Below are 19739 nucleotides of genomic sequence, written 5' to 3' on the forward strand. Positions count from 1 at the left end.
GAGAACGTCGCCTGGGAGTTCTGTACTGTTGGTGCTGTTGATGTCGCCCTTGCTTGTAGCCCCTGTGGTACTGGGGACGCTGTGGTTGATACTACAAACAGCTTCTGCGTGTCAAAGGGGAGATCAACGATCTTCGCCTGCATATCCCTCGGGATACGCGATGTCTGGAGCCAGGACTCCCTGCTCATGACCACTGCCGTAGCTGTTGAGCATGCTGCCATATCCGCTACGACTAGGGCGATCTGAACTCCCGTCCTCGAGGCCGCGTAGCCTTCTTGAACGATAGCCTTGAGCACCGGCTTCTTGTCCTCTGGAAGCGAGTCCATGAGGGAGGTTAAGCTAGAGTAGTTGTCGAAATTGTGGTTCGCTAGATGCGTTGCGTAATTCGCCACTCTCAACAGTAGGGTGGAAGAGGAGTAGACCTTTCTGCCGAACAGCTCTAGTTTCTTGGCATCTTTGTCCGTTCCCCCTGTTTTGAACTGAGACGTTTTTGATCTCTGTTGAGACAATTCTACCACCAGAGAATTTGGTTGCGGGTGGCTGAATAGGAACTCCATGCCCTTCGCCGGCACGAAGTATTTCTTGTCCGCTCTCTTGTGGACAGGCGGAATAGTCGCAGGGGTCTGCCATATCGTGGTGGTGGACTCCAAGATTGCTTCGTCAAGCGGTATGGCTATTTTAGAGGAGGCCGGAGGTCTCAGATTTTTAAGGAGCTTATGGTGCTTCCCTTGCACCTCTGCTGTCTGGATGCCTTGCGTGAAGGCCACCCTTTTAAACAGCTCTTGGAACTGTTTGAGATCGTCCGGAGGATGGACGTCCCCCGGGGCCGTAGCCTCATCCGGGGAGGACAACAAGGAACTGCTAGGGTACACCTCTCTGGACCCCGCCGGGTCCTGTTGACGGTGGTACATCCGCTCGCTAGAAGCTTGCGAGGGAAAATCCCGGGGTTCCAGAACCAGCTCCCCCTGAGACATATGAGTCTCTGTCCCCGTTCGCGATTGCCCTCGGGGATACGGAACCGTCTGTGGGGATCTGTCCCTGGTAGTATGCCTACGGTGTCTATGCCCCGCATGATAGGGGCGACCATGGCAACACGGGCACTGCTCCTGAGATGGTGACCTGGACCACTCCCTTGGTGCATACCCCCTACGTCTGGGGGAGCGAGATCTTCTGGAGACCTGGGACGCTGGAGAGACCGATTTGTGATAGTACTCAAGTGGCTCGAAGCCCAAGAAGGGCGAAGGTGGTCCAAGCCATGGGGAGGCTGGCTGTAGAAATGGAGGTGGGGGCTCCGGACAGGCTAGGGTTGACCCCTGCCTTCTCGTTGGAGTCCGCAGCACGAGCGGAGGGCTCAGAGAAAGCAGCTCTGCAGCCCTGTATGGAGAGGGACTGCAGTGCCGTGTTTTCTGTGCTGCCTTTCCCCTCCCCTGCGGGGGTGGCTCCGCCCCCTGACGCGTCAGGGATCTCGGCCCCGTAGCCTGCACCGTGCTCGGCATGCTCCTCAGCGCTGCCACACGGACGGTCTCCCCCGGTGCCTGCAGGCTGCGTGCCTGTGCGCTCTGCGCCGCCGGTTCCCTGGGGGTTGGTGCCGCTGTTTGCGGTGCCGCCGGTTCCAGCGCTTGCTTGGCCGCTGCCCTGCCCTCGGTGAGGGGCGGCTGTTTGATCATCGGAGGCTGAACCTCCGCCACATGCATCTCCGCGCCGCCGCCGATCAGCTGTAGCTGCGGCTGGGGGCTGTGCGCTCCACCCGTCCCGTTCGCTGTTGCTGCCGGCAGGGATCGAGTTGGGGAGATTCTCCTCCGTTTTTGCGCTGATGGGGTTAGGTACGCGGCTTTCTTTTTATGGGCCCCGGAGGGTCCCTCCTGCTGCGGCCGCTCCGGCACATCTGGTTGGAGGGCCTTGTCGAACAGCAGCATTGTCAGCCGCATTTCCCTGTCCTTCCTTGCTCTGGCTGTTAACTTGGCGCAGAAGGAACATTTCTGAGTGACATGGGATTCCCCCAAGCACCTTACGCACTGACTGTGCCCATCAGATGCTGGCATCGCGGCACGACTCACACTTCTTAAATCCTGAAGAGGACATTGTGGTGAGTCTTTGAGTTGTTAATAGGGTACTTAGCACCTTCTCTGTGCTTGTTCCCCTCTCAGATAAAGCCTGCCGTGGCAGGAGGGCTAATGGCCCTAGGCTCCTGGCCTCCGGTGCTCCGCTTGTTACTAGAATTGGAAGCTTTGAATTCCTTTCCTTTCTTTGTTTTCAAAAAAAACCAAACAAACAAAAAAAACCAACCACCGACTAACTTAATCTAAGACTGAAGAAACTTTAAAAAAATTAAAAACGTTAAATATGCTAACTCTGGCCGTAGCCTGAGCGGATTCCGTCTGCAGCCGATGGCGGTTAAAGAGGAACTGGCGGGGACCGGATCGCGCACGTGGCCGGGAGCGCGCAAGGGAGCGGTGCGCACTGGCACACGCGAGGTCCGGCAGAAACTGCTTGGAAGATCCGACCTGCAGCGCCGGGGCGAGCCCGACACCTAACGTGGAGCACCCACGGGGACACTCGAAGAAGAACTGTTGTTATTCATTATGTTCTAACAAAAAAGGCCTACAGTCAATTTGGTTTCCAATAATATTTTCGTCTGGTTTTCAAACCTGAAGCGTTGATTTAGCTGTGTGCAAACAAAGCACTACCCCAAATATCTCCATTTTATCTTTTTCCTATAAGGCTGTTGGAGAAGCAATCTTATTCCAGGTTGAGCCTGTTTTTCTGGCTCATTTTGGTGAAGTCTCTTTCAACATTCACTTAATTTTGTCAGTTCAGAGGGCTGTACTTGATCTGGTGATTCTCTCTTTTCTGTTTGGCTATGTTCACACAAGAGGGTTTTGTTGACAAAACTAGTTTTTTGTTGGCAAGACCCAGGGAGCATCCAGATTCCCAAGGCATTCTGTCGATGGGAAATCAACAGAATGCAACACTTTTGTTGACAGTCTTATCCCGCTCTCCACGAGGCACAAAACATCTGTCGACAGAAAGCTGGTCTGGACATTCCAAGGGGCACTCGGTCAACAGAGAGAGCTTCCGAGTCACCGGGCAGCCCTGTCTGCTGCGCTTCTGGTTGGTCATTTTGTCAAGAGAGTGGCCAGGCAGTCTGTCCACGCTCTGTAGACTAAGCAGATTACTCTTGTGATCCACTTGACACTTTAGCCATGATCTGTTGACACAAGTTTTATTGGAAGGCATCTTCTGACAAAAACTTTAGTCGACCAATCACTGTAATCTAGACATGAATTTTGATTTTAGCAGATAAATTCCCATTCCAGGCACAACCAAACCCTTACATTGCTTTAAGTTAATATAATTTCATGGTTTTAGCTCTTACTGTTTGGGTGGTGTTCTTGATCAGACAAACTATGTAAGAGACATGGTAAAGTGAAACATACCTAATAAATATTCCATGCCTTGTGCCGACTGGATTACTTCAGTGCAAACAGATGAACTGCTGATTCCATTTAGGGTATCATTTGCCTTCTTGATGACCTAGTAGAAAGGAAGCTGGTAACACCATCAGTTTATTTACCTTGAAGTAACTTTTACAAACAAAATTGCCAAAAAGAGAAATTGCAATACTAAAGAGACATTAATGCAATTAGCAGGAGAGTTTGTATAGTCCATCACATGGGTTTAGTTTGCTTATGTAGATCAGGGTAGAAGAATGGCCATGTTTAGAATTTAAGTCATCCTCATTAAGCTGTCAGATGTCAAGTCAGACAGCCAAAAACTGAAGCACCTAAATTAACTAGTTATGTGAAAATGTAGGCAATGGCTAAATTAATTGCAAATGACACAGAATGTGATGCTAGCTTTATTTCATAAGATGGCCTGTATGATTGGGGTAACATATGTACACATACTTAGTCGTTTTCTCTTGACAGCATTACATTTTAAAGCATAATTTATACAGGTCCATTTTCACTCCATCCAGATGCTCAGAGTCTGAAATAGTACATATGTCAGACAGTGTATACAGAAAGGAGGAGGTAATTTTGGTAAAGGTTACAAACTTACTTGTAGGGCACTTTCCAAACACCTCTGCCATTCATATGCATACCTCTCGCTTTCCTATTTGAAAAAGAAAAGGATAGTCTGAATTCTGTTCCTAATCTCTTTCACAATTATTATAATTCAGCTGAATGGACAAAAAGAGAGACCTCCTATGTAACCTATTTGTCAATCTGAAGAAGTAGGTCTGACCCACAAAAGCTCATTACCTAGTAAATAAAATTATTAGTCTTTAAGGTGCTACAGGACTGCTTGGGTTTTGTTTGTTTGTTTGATGAAGCTGCAGACTAACTACCCCTCTGAGCCCTCAGACCACCCGATCATAGTGACACATCTAAAATGTAATACTATGTTTCTACTGATAATAAGGAAAATGGACATTGTATGGTAGAATTAAAGCTATTCATGACTGTGGAAATTAAATTTTAAATAGCAGTGTTGTATGAGAAGTGACAAACTGATTTTTCTCCCAATTTGCTCTAAGGAAGCTTAATGTGTCATAGAGGTGATGTGAGTCAGCAAAGAGAAGTGCACCAACTGTAGTGTGCTGAAGACCCAGTCACTGGCAAAACTACAAGACGACATTCTTTATACGGAAGATTATTCCGATCCTGTCTTGGAATCATGTTCAGAGAAAGAGGAGCTGTACAAATAAGTTGGGGGGAAAAAGGAATAATAGTACCTTTCCAAACATGCCTTTATAGGTTTGAAATAGTAAACAAATGATATAAAACATTCCCTATCCCCAATATCATAATACAGTAGAGTTCATCTGGTTAATTATCCTTTAAATGCATCTTACCAGTTCCTTGCTGGGTAGAACAGCTTTCTTTGTTATACATGTGCAGCTATACAAGTACAGGGATCTGCCACAGAAGCAGCGCTTTTTTGTGACAGCATGTGCCAGTACAGAGTACTGGCACCACGGCAGCCCCAGCCCAGCTGGGTGGCAGGGCACCCGGCTAGCCCCAGGCTTGGCAGCCAGCTGGGGTGCAGAGCCAGTCCCACAGCTGAGATGAGGAGCCCTGCCAGCAGCCCCAGCTGCAGGCACCCCAGCAGCTCCAGCACTGGGACCCAGCCAGGTTCGAGTGAACCCCAGCAGTCATAGGATGCAGAGCCCTGAGAGCAGCCGCAGCCCTGGGGACCCAGCTGGGGCTGGAGGAACCCCAGCACCTCCCAGGGGCTGGGAGCCCTACAGGCAGCTGCAGCCCTGGGGAAACCTGGTGGCTTTGGGGCCGGGAGCCCAGCCAGCAAGTCCAGCCACTGGGATATAGTTGGGGGAACTCCGCCAACCTTGGGGCTCGGAGCTAGTAGCTCCAGCCTTAGGGACCTGCCCACAGTGGGGAGCAGGATGGCCTGCAAGCCCTGCCAGCAGGTGGGGTGGGTGGATGGGTGTGTGTATGTGTAGGAGCTGGCTGAGTACCAGCTTCTCTTCCTTTCCACCAAAAAAAAAAAAAAAAAAAAAAAAAAAGCACTGCACAGAAGTATAAATATGCCATGCTGACGATACCTGGCACAGAGTTTGGGTAACCGGTATAATTTTTTAAACAGTGCATTTATTATTCCTAAAGCACCATACATCTGGAATGGAGCTTTACGGACAGCTAGCAAGAGATCTCCCTTTTCAAGCACCTTGTAGTCCAAGGGCCCAAACCTGCATGGCACTAGAGCACTGCCTTCAGGATCATAACCCAAACTACAAACCTAACTGTGACACTATGCCCCCTATTTTATGGAAATATGTTTTTGAATAGAAATATGCATAACTCGAATATGCTTTATGCAAAACAGGTCAAGTAACCTATTGTTCCAGAGCCTGGGATCCCCTGAATGTGTATATTTTGTGTGCATGTATCATTTTTACGTAAAGTTAGAAATATGACATGTAAACCTGCTTATTAATCTAGAATTTCTAGAGACAACCATTAGTGGTGTTTAAAGGACTTAATAGCCCAGTGCTCAAGGCAACAATCTAAATAGTTTTGTTTTTCCGCTAAGCCGAAACTGTGGTTGGTCCTACAAAACCATGTGACCATGCTACCTGGTGCCAGAATCCATCCCGAATCTGGTATTTCTCTATGGGGATGGAGAGAGCTAAACAAAGGGTTACCTCCTTGGGGAAATTCTGTTTAAGGAATGGGAAACAATCAATGCCATCTTCAGCTGGCTTTTGAAAACCGCCTTCCCACCTTAGGAGAATACACAAGAAGCTGTTAGACCTAAGCTGAAAATAAGATCAGCTCTGACCTAAAGAGTTTTACCTGTAATATGGACTAGGAAGATAACTATAATTTGAAACAACGTCTCTGTGTATGAGCCTTAGCTGGTATGTTTTGTTTATTTCAGATTAGTGACTTACTTTGATCTGTCTGTTCTCATTTGCAATCATTTAAATCCTACTTTTTATACTTAATAAAAACACTTTTGTTTATTATCAAGGCTAGTGTAAATAACTGTTAGTTGGGAAGACTGGAGGAGCCACAGCTATGCATCTCTCTCTTTCATTGATAAAGAAAGCAAACTTTATGAGCGTCCTCTGTGTAAAACTTGTATACAGAGTAAGATGGATTTATTTGGGGTTTTGGTTCCCTTTGAGGGCTATGTTCCTGGATGGTCTCAAGTACTTGTAACTGAGCCCTCCTTGATCTGAGCTGTTTCAGCACCTATGTTACTCTGCTGGGGGGCTATTACCCCCAACTTTTGTTAATTTGCTGGAGGAGACCAGAGCTTCTGGCCCAGAAAGATAGAGATGTGGGGTACTCCAATGGGAAGGTAGGTGGGCTCAATGGTATGATTAGCACACTGGGTGACAGTCTCAAGGGGACCTCTATGATCCAGCCCGTCACACTAACTATAATCTCAAACAGCTGGAATTTGGGATATTTTTAACACTGCATTGATCCATGCCTTATTTTCTTTCCAGGACATTCCTTACCTCAACCTCCCCAGTTAGATCTTTATATTTATCTCTGATGACGGGTAAAGCAGGTTTCTCACTCAAAGTGTTTGAGCGATCTCTAAAAGGCTGCTCCAAAGCTGGTAACGGAGAGGAACGGCTAATTTCTCTGTCACCCAGACTCAAGCTTCTTTTGTGAGACCCTATGAGAAATTATAGTACAAGCTAATTATTTACAGCATTAACCAAGAGAAAAGTACTTAAAATTGGTGTACCGCTGCACTGAGCGCCCCGGCAAATGAAGTTCTCTGTTCACTTAGCATATAAAACAGTAATGCAAGCTCCCCCATGCAAGGTGACAAGACCACTGTTCAAACTTCAGGCCCACCCAATGGTTACAATATTTGCAGCATATAAAATAAAAAAGTTAACCATGAACGGGCCTGATCGAAATCCCTCTGAAGTCTGTGAAAAGACTCACACTATGCAGATGGGGGTACGTATGCTGTGAAATACCCTGCACATGCTCACCTTGAACAGAAAGGTCAAAGGTAGCAAGCTCACTCTTGATCATTTCTTCACTAGATTTCATCTTGCCTTGAGAAGTTGCCACCAAGAAATCAAATTTGCTGATTTTTGGCTTTTCGCTTTGGAATTCTCCAAAGTCATCCATGCATTCTTTTGGCGTTTCAGATAACATAACATTGGTAGCTAAGTCAACCTCTGGGCTTGTGTCAACTGTCGTTGTCTCCTGCATGTCTGACAGAGGTCTAGAGAACTCTCCAAAGTCTTCAATCTCATCATCGCTTTGACAGCTGGACCTGGGGCCAGGCTCTTTGAAGTTTGCAAAGGATGCAAATTTAACATCCCGTAGAACCTCCTCAGTAGAAAAGGTTGTCACTTTGGAAACTGTCGTCATGGTAATGTTTTCTGAACTGCCAAACAATGTCTCCTTCTTCTGTAGGACTGAAGTAGCTGAAGATGCTCCACTTCCTGAAGAAAGGGCAAACGAAGAGAGCTTTCTGCTCTGATGAATGTCTTCTGTGTCGGACCAGTCACAGCTTGCAATGCTGCTTACTCCAGAGCCACTGTTTAAGTTTCCAAAGGGAGCACATTTTAAGTCATCTATATCTGAGAGAAACAAGAAAGCACAATTACAGATTCTTCAAAGGTCAAGTAGAACTCCCTCCCTTATGAATGTATGATAGCCACGAGCTGCAAATCTCTACGAACCATAAGAATAGGTGTATCATGTAGGCACTGGTGTAACAACTATGACATTTGATCTAAATCTTGCCCAAGAAATATCTTGCTATGCACAGAACTATAAAATATTCCTACTTATAGTAAGACCGTGACTTCCTGAACATATTATACGTACATTAAATATTATAATACATCATCATCTCCACTATATATTCCAGTAACAAAGAAACATTCTCAGTAAAATTAACATTTCCAGAGGGTACAAGCTTTCAGTTCATTTTCTTGGTACATTTGTGAGAGAGAAAGCAGGAAAAATGTAAACGTTACCAACCCAAACATCTTATCAAATTAGCACAATTGACTATTAATCTAACTTTCTCCTCCCATTTCATTGCTCAAGTGCCCCAAAGAATAAATTAAAGTGTTACTCTATGCTATGAAGACATTTTAGCACTAAAAAGAGACACTAGTTTTTTTCCCCCCTTTGAGTTATAGGTTATGGAAGTGCTGCGTGATTCAGATTATTGTTCAAGCATATACATTTCAGGAAAAATGTGAACATTGTTAAGATTTTTATTTTTGCTACGTCTGTTACTGATTCAGACAAGTAGGTAGAAAACCAACTGCATTACACAAATCTTCAATTAAGCGTTTATACTTACCCAGTAGTTACAGGCCATTATGTCCTGTTGCTGCCATAAATGGGTGTCAGAAAGGCAAGAGACTCCATTTGCTTCACTAAGCCACCAAAGGAGGCAATGCAATGATTTGTTTCTGACAGGCTGTCTGTTACTCACTCGACACTTTTTTTTTTTTTTAATTTAGACTGAGATTGTTCCACATGGGGAGGCATAAAAAGCCAGGGGGCCTACAGTTGTTGTGAAAGGATTTAAAAAAAAATAATATGGCTGATGTTTGTTCTCAGGCATTAACAATTGTCATTTTGGATTAGACACTCACTCGCTGCTCAGTGCCTAGGGTAAAATGGTCTCAAGGTGAAGCAAACATAAACACATGTTCTCTTCGCATCATTTTAACAGAGGCTGGTCTGATAAACATTTTAGTCCTGACTGGTTTGCTTGCCAGCAACAACAGTTCAGCTTTAATAAAAAGATAATGCGGAAACAAGTTGACATTTCAGCTGCCCTTTTCATTCAATCCGACTACGCTAGCCTGAGGATTAAACCCACTTTGACAAAACATTTCTGCCTCAATTTATTTATTTTACTGTAAGGGGAGACTATCCAGAGCTGGAGGCTGTTTTCCTGACCTGACCCCCCCCCACACACAATCAAAACGTCCAACAATTATATGGAAGAATTGCAGGCAAAGTGAAGAGTCTCTCTGCATTGCACCTAAACAAAAAAGCAGTCATGTAGCACTTGAAAGACTAACAAAATAATTTATTAGGTGATGAGCTTTCGTGGGACAGACCCACTTCTTCTGCATTGTATCTGTGAGGCATAAAGTGTCACAGATTAGCTGCTTGGGCTGTTGCGGTATTTCAGTGACTGATGGCACCAAATGTGAGAATATGTAAAAGAATTCATGATGACCACATGATGAAAACCTGTGCAGTCTACTGACAGTGGCTTCTTGTTTTGGCCGAGGAGGGGGAGTAGTTGCGTGCCTTGTGGGTAGATTCTAAGAGGACACATACAGGTGGAACCTCTCTAATCTGGATCTCTCTCATCTGGCAACATCTGTAATCCGGCATGATTTTAGGTAGCCGGATGGCCACTTATGTGCATGGCCAAGTTTCCCATGGTCCTATAGAGCTTGTTTACAGACACCAGTCCTGGCTCTCAGTTTTCTGTGCTGTTATTTAGCTGTAATTTACCCAAATGTCTTTTTAGAGTCCAAGAAATAGTGGAAGTCTTGGTAATGCTTCTAGATAGTAATGATCTCCTGTGGCACAGCAAAGTCTTTTGTTTGGCACAAGTCAAGTCCCGAGGGTGCTGGATTAGAGAGGTTCATCTTGTAATTGTGTTCTTTCCCCTTTTCACACTGAATTAGTGGCAGGGCCTGGATTACAAGCCAGAATTCCTGATCCTTTGCTTTAACTGGTAAAACAGAACTCCCAAACTTTTGCTCTAACCAGTATACAGAGCTTACACTATAATTTCCCCTGGCAAAGACAGCAAGAAAACATTTTAATTAAAGGTTTACATCCTGCAACTGGATTGACAAGCACAGGGGTCTGTTTTGCACAAATTCTGATCCTACATCTGAATCTAAGAGCTCAATTCTACAAATGCATATTTGTTTAAGCAGCTCCATTGACTTTAATGGATACAGGAAAGGATACTTAGAATATATAACAGATCCTGGGTAAAATTATTTTATAACTTGTACAGAGCCAGAAGCAATTTATTAAAAAGCAAAGAAATAAAAATAAAAATATGGATGCAATTCTAAATGCCATAAGGCAAAGTAGATATTATCATAAGTACTGTTTTAACCCTATTGTAAAGTCAATATTGTTTGGATAGTGAGTGTATTATTGCATTGGCACTCAGAAGTGCTCATTCCCATTCCCCCATGGGAAACAGAGCCACAATCCTTGTGCTGATTTTAACAGGCAGCATGTTTAAAGCCTGGTCCAGGTTCTCATTTAATTCAGCTGCTGTGTAAAGTGAAAACACAGTTTCATTTCTTTTTTCCACAAGACAAACAAAGAGAAGCAGTTGACGTGAAAACCACTCAGTGCTGGACTCAAGAGAACTCTTCATGACGTGGGTTTTATTAGTACTGGCACAATGATGTTTTATTAGACAATGCTAGGAACTGCTGCTGCAGTAGCTTATTTCCTAGAGACAGTGCCCCCCCCTTTTTTTTTGTTTAAAAAAAAAAAAGTGTGGGGTGGGGAGGTACTGATAGTCAGCCAGCTTCTTGTCCCCTCCCCCACAACCAATCCCATGGCTTGAGCTGCCGGTACTCAGTATCGGCAAGTACAGGCACAAAAAAGCACTGTCTAGAGGCCAGAGATAAATGTAATGAAAAGTAGTAGCTTCATTCAGTAAAAACTCTGCAGCTAGAACCTCTGATTTTTAAAGATTCATTTTAGTGTTGCAGAATTAAACTTTTTTTTAAAATGATTTATAAGAGGCAGTATTTTATCAGATCGAGAGAATTAACTGATTGTAGATCTGAACTGATTCTAAGACTTAAGTAGCTATCTTCAGCAAATATACCTTTTATTCAAAAATATCTGTAATGCTTCCCTCATTCAAGAAACTCATGCAAATGGCAGAATTTGAGTGAATGGAAAGGAGTGAAACATCTTTAAAAATGTATTGAAGAATGAGCAGAGAGTGAATCTATTAAAAATTCTTCCATGTTCTTTGCTTTCAAGTTATAGCAAACTTTCTCCCTAAGCAGGATCATGTGGTATCTGGCAATTTCTAAATCAGAAAATACTTAATGGCTATCGGAACACCAAATCACAATTTAATTTTTCAATTCTGATTAGCATTTTTGGCAACTTGAATGACATTTCATATATTGAGCTAAATTTCATTAGCACTTTTCGAAAAACATATTGCAAAGAGCCCTGTCAAAGTCTGTCAAGCCATGAATACATCATGCAAGACAATCTTTAATTACTCTTCTCATAATTCTGCCCACTACAAGTATATTCAACATATTACAGAGTAATAAGGCGGTGTTCCCTGAACAACAATGTAGGTAATTTTTTGGCTCCCGTTTAGGTTACATTAGCTATGACTAGACTTGAGCTCAGTACATTTAAGTTTTAAGCATACATATACATTCATATTTAAATACCTATTTGGGAACGCAGGTACTCAAAATTATTTTTAGCCCAGACTTTTCCACTAGAATCCTGCATTTATGACACAGGATAGTGAAAACAGCTACGCAGCCCATTTTCGAACAATTATCAGAAGTGCACTATGGATGCATCACTCGTGTTTGCAGTAAAAAAAACAATTGGCTTCATGTTAGCTCAACCAAGGTTCTGCCTTGCATAGGTGTTGCCATGTGCAGTATAAATCTGGTAACCTATCTGGATAATTTAATATCAAGCAATTTTGGGCTGTAGGTTCCCATGAGTAGAAAGATACTGCTTTAATTTACTAGTCTTCCAGCCTTTTAACATCACTGTTTCTTTCACTATAATTTGAACAGACAATCCAGACTAAAGCAGAAAATAAAGGTTTTAGTTAACCATAAAAATGACATATGCAAACAAAGGCTGTTTATCCTGGTATTATTCCCACCTTCCTCTCCCTGATCAGCCTCCACAAACAACCTAACATAATCCTAAGAATACTTATCTGAATACTCATCGTCAAATTTATTCAAACTTCGTGCACTGTGAAGCCAGTGACATAAGCAGAATTGCACCCTGTGTTGGCACATTAAAAAGAATGTTTAATGAATCAAAAACATGGAAAAGCTTCTTTGTATTTTCCATCACTGAAAACAAGGACTTCTGCAGGAACCTCGGAATCTTAATACTGGAGCCCAATGGGCCTTAATTACACTAACAAAATATTTGAAACATTTACACTTACTGAAGGTTTTTCCCTCTTTACAGCATTTTCCATTTGAAACCCTAAAAATCACATTTCTCTGACTGGTCAATGTGCCTGGCAACTGCTTGGGAATAGCCACAGAAAAACTCAGGAGCATCACAGTTGTGGGTGGAAATCAGAATGATACCTGCCAGGGAGCATACAGGACTGTCAGAAGACAAAATGCAGCTTTCCAACTATTTTCTGGTGTTACTTATTATACATGTAAACCTGGCATCCATCATCTGGTTGACTACCATAATTTACTTCCATCACCATGGATTGAATGATGTGTGTGTGATGTCTGGAAGCAAATTTACAGGCCTGAGTTCCCTGTGTCAAATGGTTTATGATTTAAGGGAAAACCATTCAGTAGTAACATTGCCAATTACACTAAATTTATATGAAAAGAGGAACTGTTGACTCAGGAGGTGATCAGAGTATGTATTTTTAAATTTCTTTGGATATGTGCAGGTGTAGCCTTTGAATTCAAGCTCGGTGACTGAAGACTGTTGTATCAATTGAGTGCTGTCCAGTGATCACTATAACAAATACTCAGTTGTCAGTTCTCTCCCTAGTGAACAGAGGCTCCTGTCACGAACACACCACATTTGGCATTAATTGGCAATTTTGTTGGCAGTCTCTGCAAGCAGCCTAAAAGGGCTGACTGTGCCACAGACACAGCTTAACTTCCCTGTTACCCTTTCAGGTGATCCCTCCAGGTCAGGTCCAAAAAACAGGCTGTCTGTGTCATGCCTACAGGTGAACAGAGGAATTAAGAGACAGATGCTCAACTGGGGAAAAGTAATATAATCCCAGTGACTACAATGGAACTATTCAATTTACTCTAGTTCATGCAGGTCTCAGAGTTGTTAGTTTGGCCACAGCCACAAACCCCTAATTTACTGCTGATACATTAAAATGAAGGAAAGAAAGTGTTCCCATGCAGCGGAGTTAGAGAGCCTTACTAAACTTTTAGTGTCTCAACAAACAATGTGTCTGAGGGGTAGCCATGTTAGTCTAACTTTGAAAACAACAAGCAGTCTAGAGGCATCTCTGAGACTAATGTTTATGAGATCATGAGCTTTCAGGGGTAAAACCCACTTCCTGTGATGAAGTGGGTTTTACCCACAAAAGATCATGACCTAATAAATTTATCAGTCTCTAAGGTGCCACAAGACAGCTTGTTGTCAATAAACAAGGGGTTGAGCTGCATAAAGGCACTTCAGAGCTTGCATTAGCAGAAACAACTTGGTTTAAGCCTGTAGACTCCTGAAGTTTCAGACATTTTGGAGGATTGTCATGTACTTTTAAGCACTATTGCGTGACTTGGGAAACTAAAACACACACATGTATACTGTTAGCTGTTAGATTCCCTAATGAGGCAAATGTAAAAAACGTTAAGCACCTGTATGCATAGAAGCACTATGCTGAGTGAGAACTTGCAGTTGAACTTCAGCACATCAGCCAGGGATGAAGAACTGCTGACATATGGATCATGAACAGAGATAAAACTTCAACTTAAAACTAAACCTAGTAACCATTCTAATGGTAACTTCTTAACCATTCCACCTAACTCAAGTTTGGTTATCTGATCAAGATACAGTTTTAAAAGGAACTCAGCAATTAGTGTCTGTCAGTATTTATTCTTCCAGACACTGGTGCACAGTTTTTATTTTAGGGTAAGACCTAATGAATGAGCTTTCTAAAATGGGAACAGTTATGCCTTTAAAATTTCTTGAGATTTTTTTTTTTTTTTTTTTGCGAGGATGGGGAGTTTGTACTGGCTCGACCAGTTTTTGGCCTTGTGGCCAAAAGGACCAAACCTGAAATAAAAATTTGCCTCCCATTTAGTCCTCAATCTTGAGTACTGCTTCTTCATTTTAAAAAACTGATTTTACAAGCAAAGTTGTAAAAACAAACTACTATGTATGCACATCAACAAACTTGGTATTATCACTTTCATGCCTCATGCTTCAGGTTATCAGTAATAAGCACTGCCTTTTTTGTTGGGAAGTTTAAAAAAAAAAAAAGCCATTACTCATGTGGCTTCTTGGCCTCACCCCAGCTAATACCATGCAGGGGCTGCTGAGGTTCTGTTACTCAGTACCCGCAAGTACGAGCACAAAAAAAGCACTGGTAATAAGGAAAAAAAAAGTGTTAGTGGTCCCAAAATTTAGGGCACCCCAAAAGAACAATGGACTATTAAACGGTAATTACCGCAAATCTATTTTTCGTTTTCATTCACCTGCAAGATAAAAATTATAGTAAAAGTTACAAGTCAGAACTGAAATAGTGCCTTTTGCTACTAGATCACCAGTAAAGTGACCAAAAGTAGTTAGTATAGGAAGGCTATCTGGTGCCAAGAATACCGGAAAGGTGTTCATTTGTCTCTTCAGTTCTCAAAGGACTTAAAGTTCACATAATAAAAACCTTCACCCAGTTGGCACCCTTGTTGGTAAAAGCAGAGAAACAAAGATGTAAGCAGATAGGGAGCCTGACGCCAGTTCATACACAGAATAAACATAGCATGCAAAGACACTGGATCACTCATAAGGTCAACATCAATCCCAAACATTAGAATTCACAGACCTGCCTTGCCATCTCAAACAGCTAGCTGTTTAAACTTCCTTCTTGCACCCCCTAACTATATCATCTGAAGTTTAGCAAGTGCACAGCAAGAGGCTTAAAATACTTAATTCAATGTGTTTGAAAAAGGTACAAAGCACTGTAAACTGATCTACCAGCAGAGGGGCACCTTCCAGTCTAAGGGGATACTATAGCTTTAAACTTTGTATTTTTCAGGAAGAAAAACATTTCTGGACTACAAACAAATTACACACATCCCCACACTTTCAAAATATGCCAAGATAATATTTATTAACACAGCAGGACTTACAGATCACAAAAGATAGTGATACATAAGAGCTCTTAAAGGAGTCATTAGAATAAAGCATGCAGGTCAATATTTGCAGAAGAGATATCAAAGCAGATTCAAGAAGGCACATTCACAGAGAAAATGTTTAGTTGAAATAAAGACATTAGAAAAGCAGCAAAAAACCTGATGTGGATCAAAATACAGAGATTTCCAATAATGCTGAGGAAAAGATACTTTACAGGTTTGCAAGTGCAGCAAATTGGATGACCCTTTGAGGATATGAGGAGCACAGACAGGCTCTTGCTGCAACATTGTCAAATGAATTTGAAACAAATCAGATGCACACAATATGACTAAACACTAACTAAAATACTTTAGTGTTGGAGAAATGATTAAATTTGGTATAAAAAAGGTGCTTGGTTGAAATTTACAAACAACATGCAGCAAGTGCTCAAAGGGTTATACTGAATATATGCAAGAGAAATGCAACATTAGTATAGCCTATCTGCCACACCAAGAATTGCAGCAAAGTTTAAAGAGACAGTATCCCCTTTAGAGACTGCTCAGAAAGTTATTTCTCCAACCCCATAAAAACTGAAAATTCAAGTAAGAAGTGAATGGACCCTTCCCACAGAGAAACTCCCTTCCCTGTACCAACAATCAATCTGTATCACATGAACAAGTGGGCAAAGAATGAAGACCCTTGTATTGCTTTGTTAGAATTAGAAAGGTCAAATAAAACATTTTACAGACTCCCTCACTGCTGTTCTTCATTTAAGACATTTACATAGTCCAGGCAGACAACAAAAATGGCTCCCAATGGCTAACCAGTCATCTCTCTGCAACATGGACTACACAAAGGGATACTGTCCCTTTCTAACAATAAATATATATATCAAAGGAAGTGAAAAAAGTCTGCTTTCTAAATTAACCAAAAATGAGACTTGAACATCACAGGTTCATACCTTGAAATGTATCAAACATACATAAAGAAACACATGTGCACAAAGGGTTATTTTAACAAATATAGTTCAGAGCAAGATTGATTATGAGATCAAAACAGGAAGGAGGTAGAGTAAACTCTCCCTGTGAAAATATCTAATTTGGCACCATGAAAGAATACAGACTTTGTTTTACGTTTCAGAAAAATAGTTTCTAATTATTAACTCAAAATTTTAGCATTAAGCACATGATGAGCTAATTCTTTAAAACAAAACAAGTAAATCCCCAATAATCCTTTCTTGACTGAAACTGCAGTTATTAATTACTGGTTGCTATGACCAATGAAGCTCAGATGTAAAAGAGCTACATAAAATCAAGCAATTACCAAAAAGAGGTTAGAAAAATATTAGGAAAGAAGTGCTTTCAAAACCAAAGTCAACACTCAAAAAAACATGTAGGTGCTACCTTTTTGGCAACCCACTGAATTTGGAACTTTACTGAGCCATAAAATGAAAATTAAACGTCTTTGCTAATAAAATTATTCCTGAAATCTTTTACCCTGTCAAAGAATATCTTCCTTGCCTAAGTTGTCAACTTAATTTTCTCTCCCTTACTGAAAAATATCATAATGCAAAATTACAGTACTGTGTATTTTTCTACCAGACCTGCAAAAATGGATGAAACATTTCATGTGGAAATAACCAATTCTTGCAGCAATAGCTTTTACATTTACAGTTTGTGCGCCCCTCCATTCAAAACAAAAACTCTGACCCTGTGACAGCAGAATACTTCTGACTAGAATAAAGTAATATGTCCCATACAGTTAAAGGCCACAAAATGTTTAACATCTTGTTTCTCTATGTATATATAAAAAAGAAAAAAACAGAACACTTGGGAAATCTTTTTTATGATATGCAATGAGATTGGCCACACTTAGCTCACATTTTCTTAGGAGTACTTTCATTAAGAGGAATTTATTAAAAAGGGATAACCTAACAAGGATAAAGAAAGAATCTTGTGGTTTTAAATTTATCTCCAGAAGCTACTGATTACTATGCTAGCATGTATAGAATTTTTGCATGATTACTTCCAGCAAAGATATTAACTCTGAAAACTAACTGCATTCTAGGTACAGTAAAACTGTATTTAACAATTTCATTTCCAGTACTGAAGAGAGAGCTCTGGCTAAGTAAATGCACCCTACTTTAAAGGGGATGTCTACTGGTGTCATTGGTTAGAAAGGTTTTCATTAACAGCACAAAGTAGCGTTCCATCTATATTTTCAGAAGCACAGAGTGGGTCAAGTCCTCCAGCCAGGTACTTAAATGAAACCGAAAGACTAAAAAGCAAGACTTGCAATGCCACGGATCTAAGCTCAAACAAATGGAACAACTTAGTTTGTGTTAGAAGAGCTTCCATTTGAACACCTGCTGATGGGCATCAGTCATACAACGTGATCAAATCTCAAAAATAAATTAGTTTTGATTTCAAACTGCCCTGTCTATTTATAGCAATCCAAAACAATGAACCACAGCACTGCCCTGCTAAGCGACTGGCAGCTAGCAGTACACAGGATCAGAAGCCTTTCACAACTGAAAGATTAGTGCATAATAGTGTAATTTAGCAGAGTATCATCATCAAAATTTCCACCACCTACATTACCAGAGCAATCTTACCAATTCCTCACCTGCTGCTGGCGGATGCTGGCCACTAACTGTTGGCAAATCCAAAGAGCTATCAGACATGACATGCTTAAGATCTCCTCCCACATCGGCCAGTTTCATGTCAAACTGAACAGAGAGTGCATCTTCAGAGTCCTCCTTGCCGACGCTACTGCCCCCGATGGAGGGGAGATCCAGGGACTTGACAGAAGCAGAGTCTTCTTTGGCATGCTTGAAAGCTGCCACTTTGTCTACCAGGGATTTATCCACATTGCCACACATGGCAGAAAACTTGGTAGAGTGGAAGTCAGAAAAGTCATCGTCACTCTTCACTGAAGGGGTGCTGTCTTTCAGTTCCTCAACACCAGTTCCAGAGCCCTCCAGAGAAAGCTGTTTAAAGATATCATATTTGGTGGGAGCAACCGCAGCAGTAGAACTCTGCCCACTTTTCATTGTACTGAGGGGGGAAGCTGCTGGTGGAACAGAACTAGCCTCTTGCTTAAGAGCACTGTATTTGCCATCCATTTTTTGTTCAGAAAAGCCACTGCTATTATTGAAAGCCATAAAGTCTGCAAAGTCATCTTGTCCCCCACCTGATACACAATTTGACAATCCCCCAAAAAGGTTGAATTCTCCAAAGTCATCAGCCAAGATTGAGCTTTTACCAGAGGCTGTTGGAGGAGTAGCAGCAGAGGTTGGAGGTGGTGGTGCTGGAAACAAGGTTGATTTTGATGAACTAAATGCAGCTGGAAATGAAAGCTGTTTGTTCTCTCCAGTGGAGGAAAAGAGATCTAGGTCTGCCAGATTCAGAGAGGTTTTTGATTGTGTTTGTTGCTTTAGCTGTGCAGGTAGAGTGGGGAAGGATGCAGGAAAAGACTTCTCTTTTGCAGGTGGGTCTAGTGGTGAGATGCTGTCAGCGGTTTTAAAATCTGTGAAACCATCATCAGGTCCTGCTGATTTGAATTCTGCAAAGCCATCTCCTAAAGAGGACGGGGGGAAAAAAAGCAGAACAATAAGCGTGATCTTGAAATGAGAATGGGTACGTCAGACTCACATCATGCAAACAAATTATTTCATGCAATATTAAATGATTTTATGCAAACCTATTAAATCTGCCAGCTATGGGTTTATATTAAAACAGAAAACTAGCCTTCTGCACAATTTTGGGGATGTCTCCAATTATGCCAATTCTTGTTCTAAAAACTTAAAAATCCTTGAAGTAGCCTCAAACTATATCAAACTCATCTGATAAAGAGTTCAATATCAACACATTCTTGTGAGTGACAAACTTAGGTGGTGTTCAGTAATGCGTGTGCTTGGATATTAGACAGATCCCTTCCTCTTCCCGTGTACCTCATACTTGTCACTGCCAAGAATGAAATTTTGAATTTCACTTGTGACAATGCATATATTTGCCCTTTTATATATTCCAGAAATATAGCACTATAGCCAAAATCTTCTCTGACTTCTCTACCTCCCTCTCTCAACTCCCCACTTCAAAGAGCTGTCAGTTTCAAACTTAGGGCAGTGGCACGTGGTTTCTTTGCAGGACGGCAGCCAGA

The 19739-nt window shown here is 41.9% G+C and overlaps 1 protein-coding gene across 7 annotated transcripts in view; it reads right to left on the reverse strand.

Annotated features, from left to right (window-relative positions):
• Positions 1-19739, reverse strand: part of SYNRG (synergin gamma) — a 78128-nt gene that overhangs the window by 11267 nt on the left and 47122 nt on the right. For 6 of the 7 annotated variants that reach the window (XM_075014076.1, XM_075014075.1, XM_075014074.1 and 3 more), the window contains 5 exons: positions 18204-19157; positions 7484-8083; positions 6992-7155; positions 4063-4116; positions 3438-3534 (listed from right to left, as the gene is read on the reverse strand). In XM_075014076.1, coding sequence (XP_074870177.1) covers positions 3438-3534; positions 4063-4116; positions 6992-7155; positions 7484-8083; positions 18204-19157 — 1869 coding nt within the window. Of the gene's footprint in view, positions 1-3437; positions 3550-4062; positions 4117-6991; positions 7156-7483; positions 8084-18203; positions 19158-19739 lie in introns of all 7 variants that reach the window. The other variant, XR_012648197.1, reaches the window with a different exon arrangement.

Source organism: Carettochelys insculpta, chromosome 19 (genome assembly GCF_033958435.1).
Source record: "Carettochelys insculpta isolate YL-2023 chromosome 19, ASM3395843v1, whole genome shotgun sequence".
Lineage (NCBI taxonomy): Eukaryota > Metazoa > Chordata > Testudines > Carettochelyidae > Carettochelys > Carettochelys insculpta.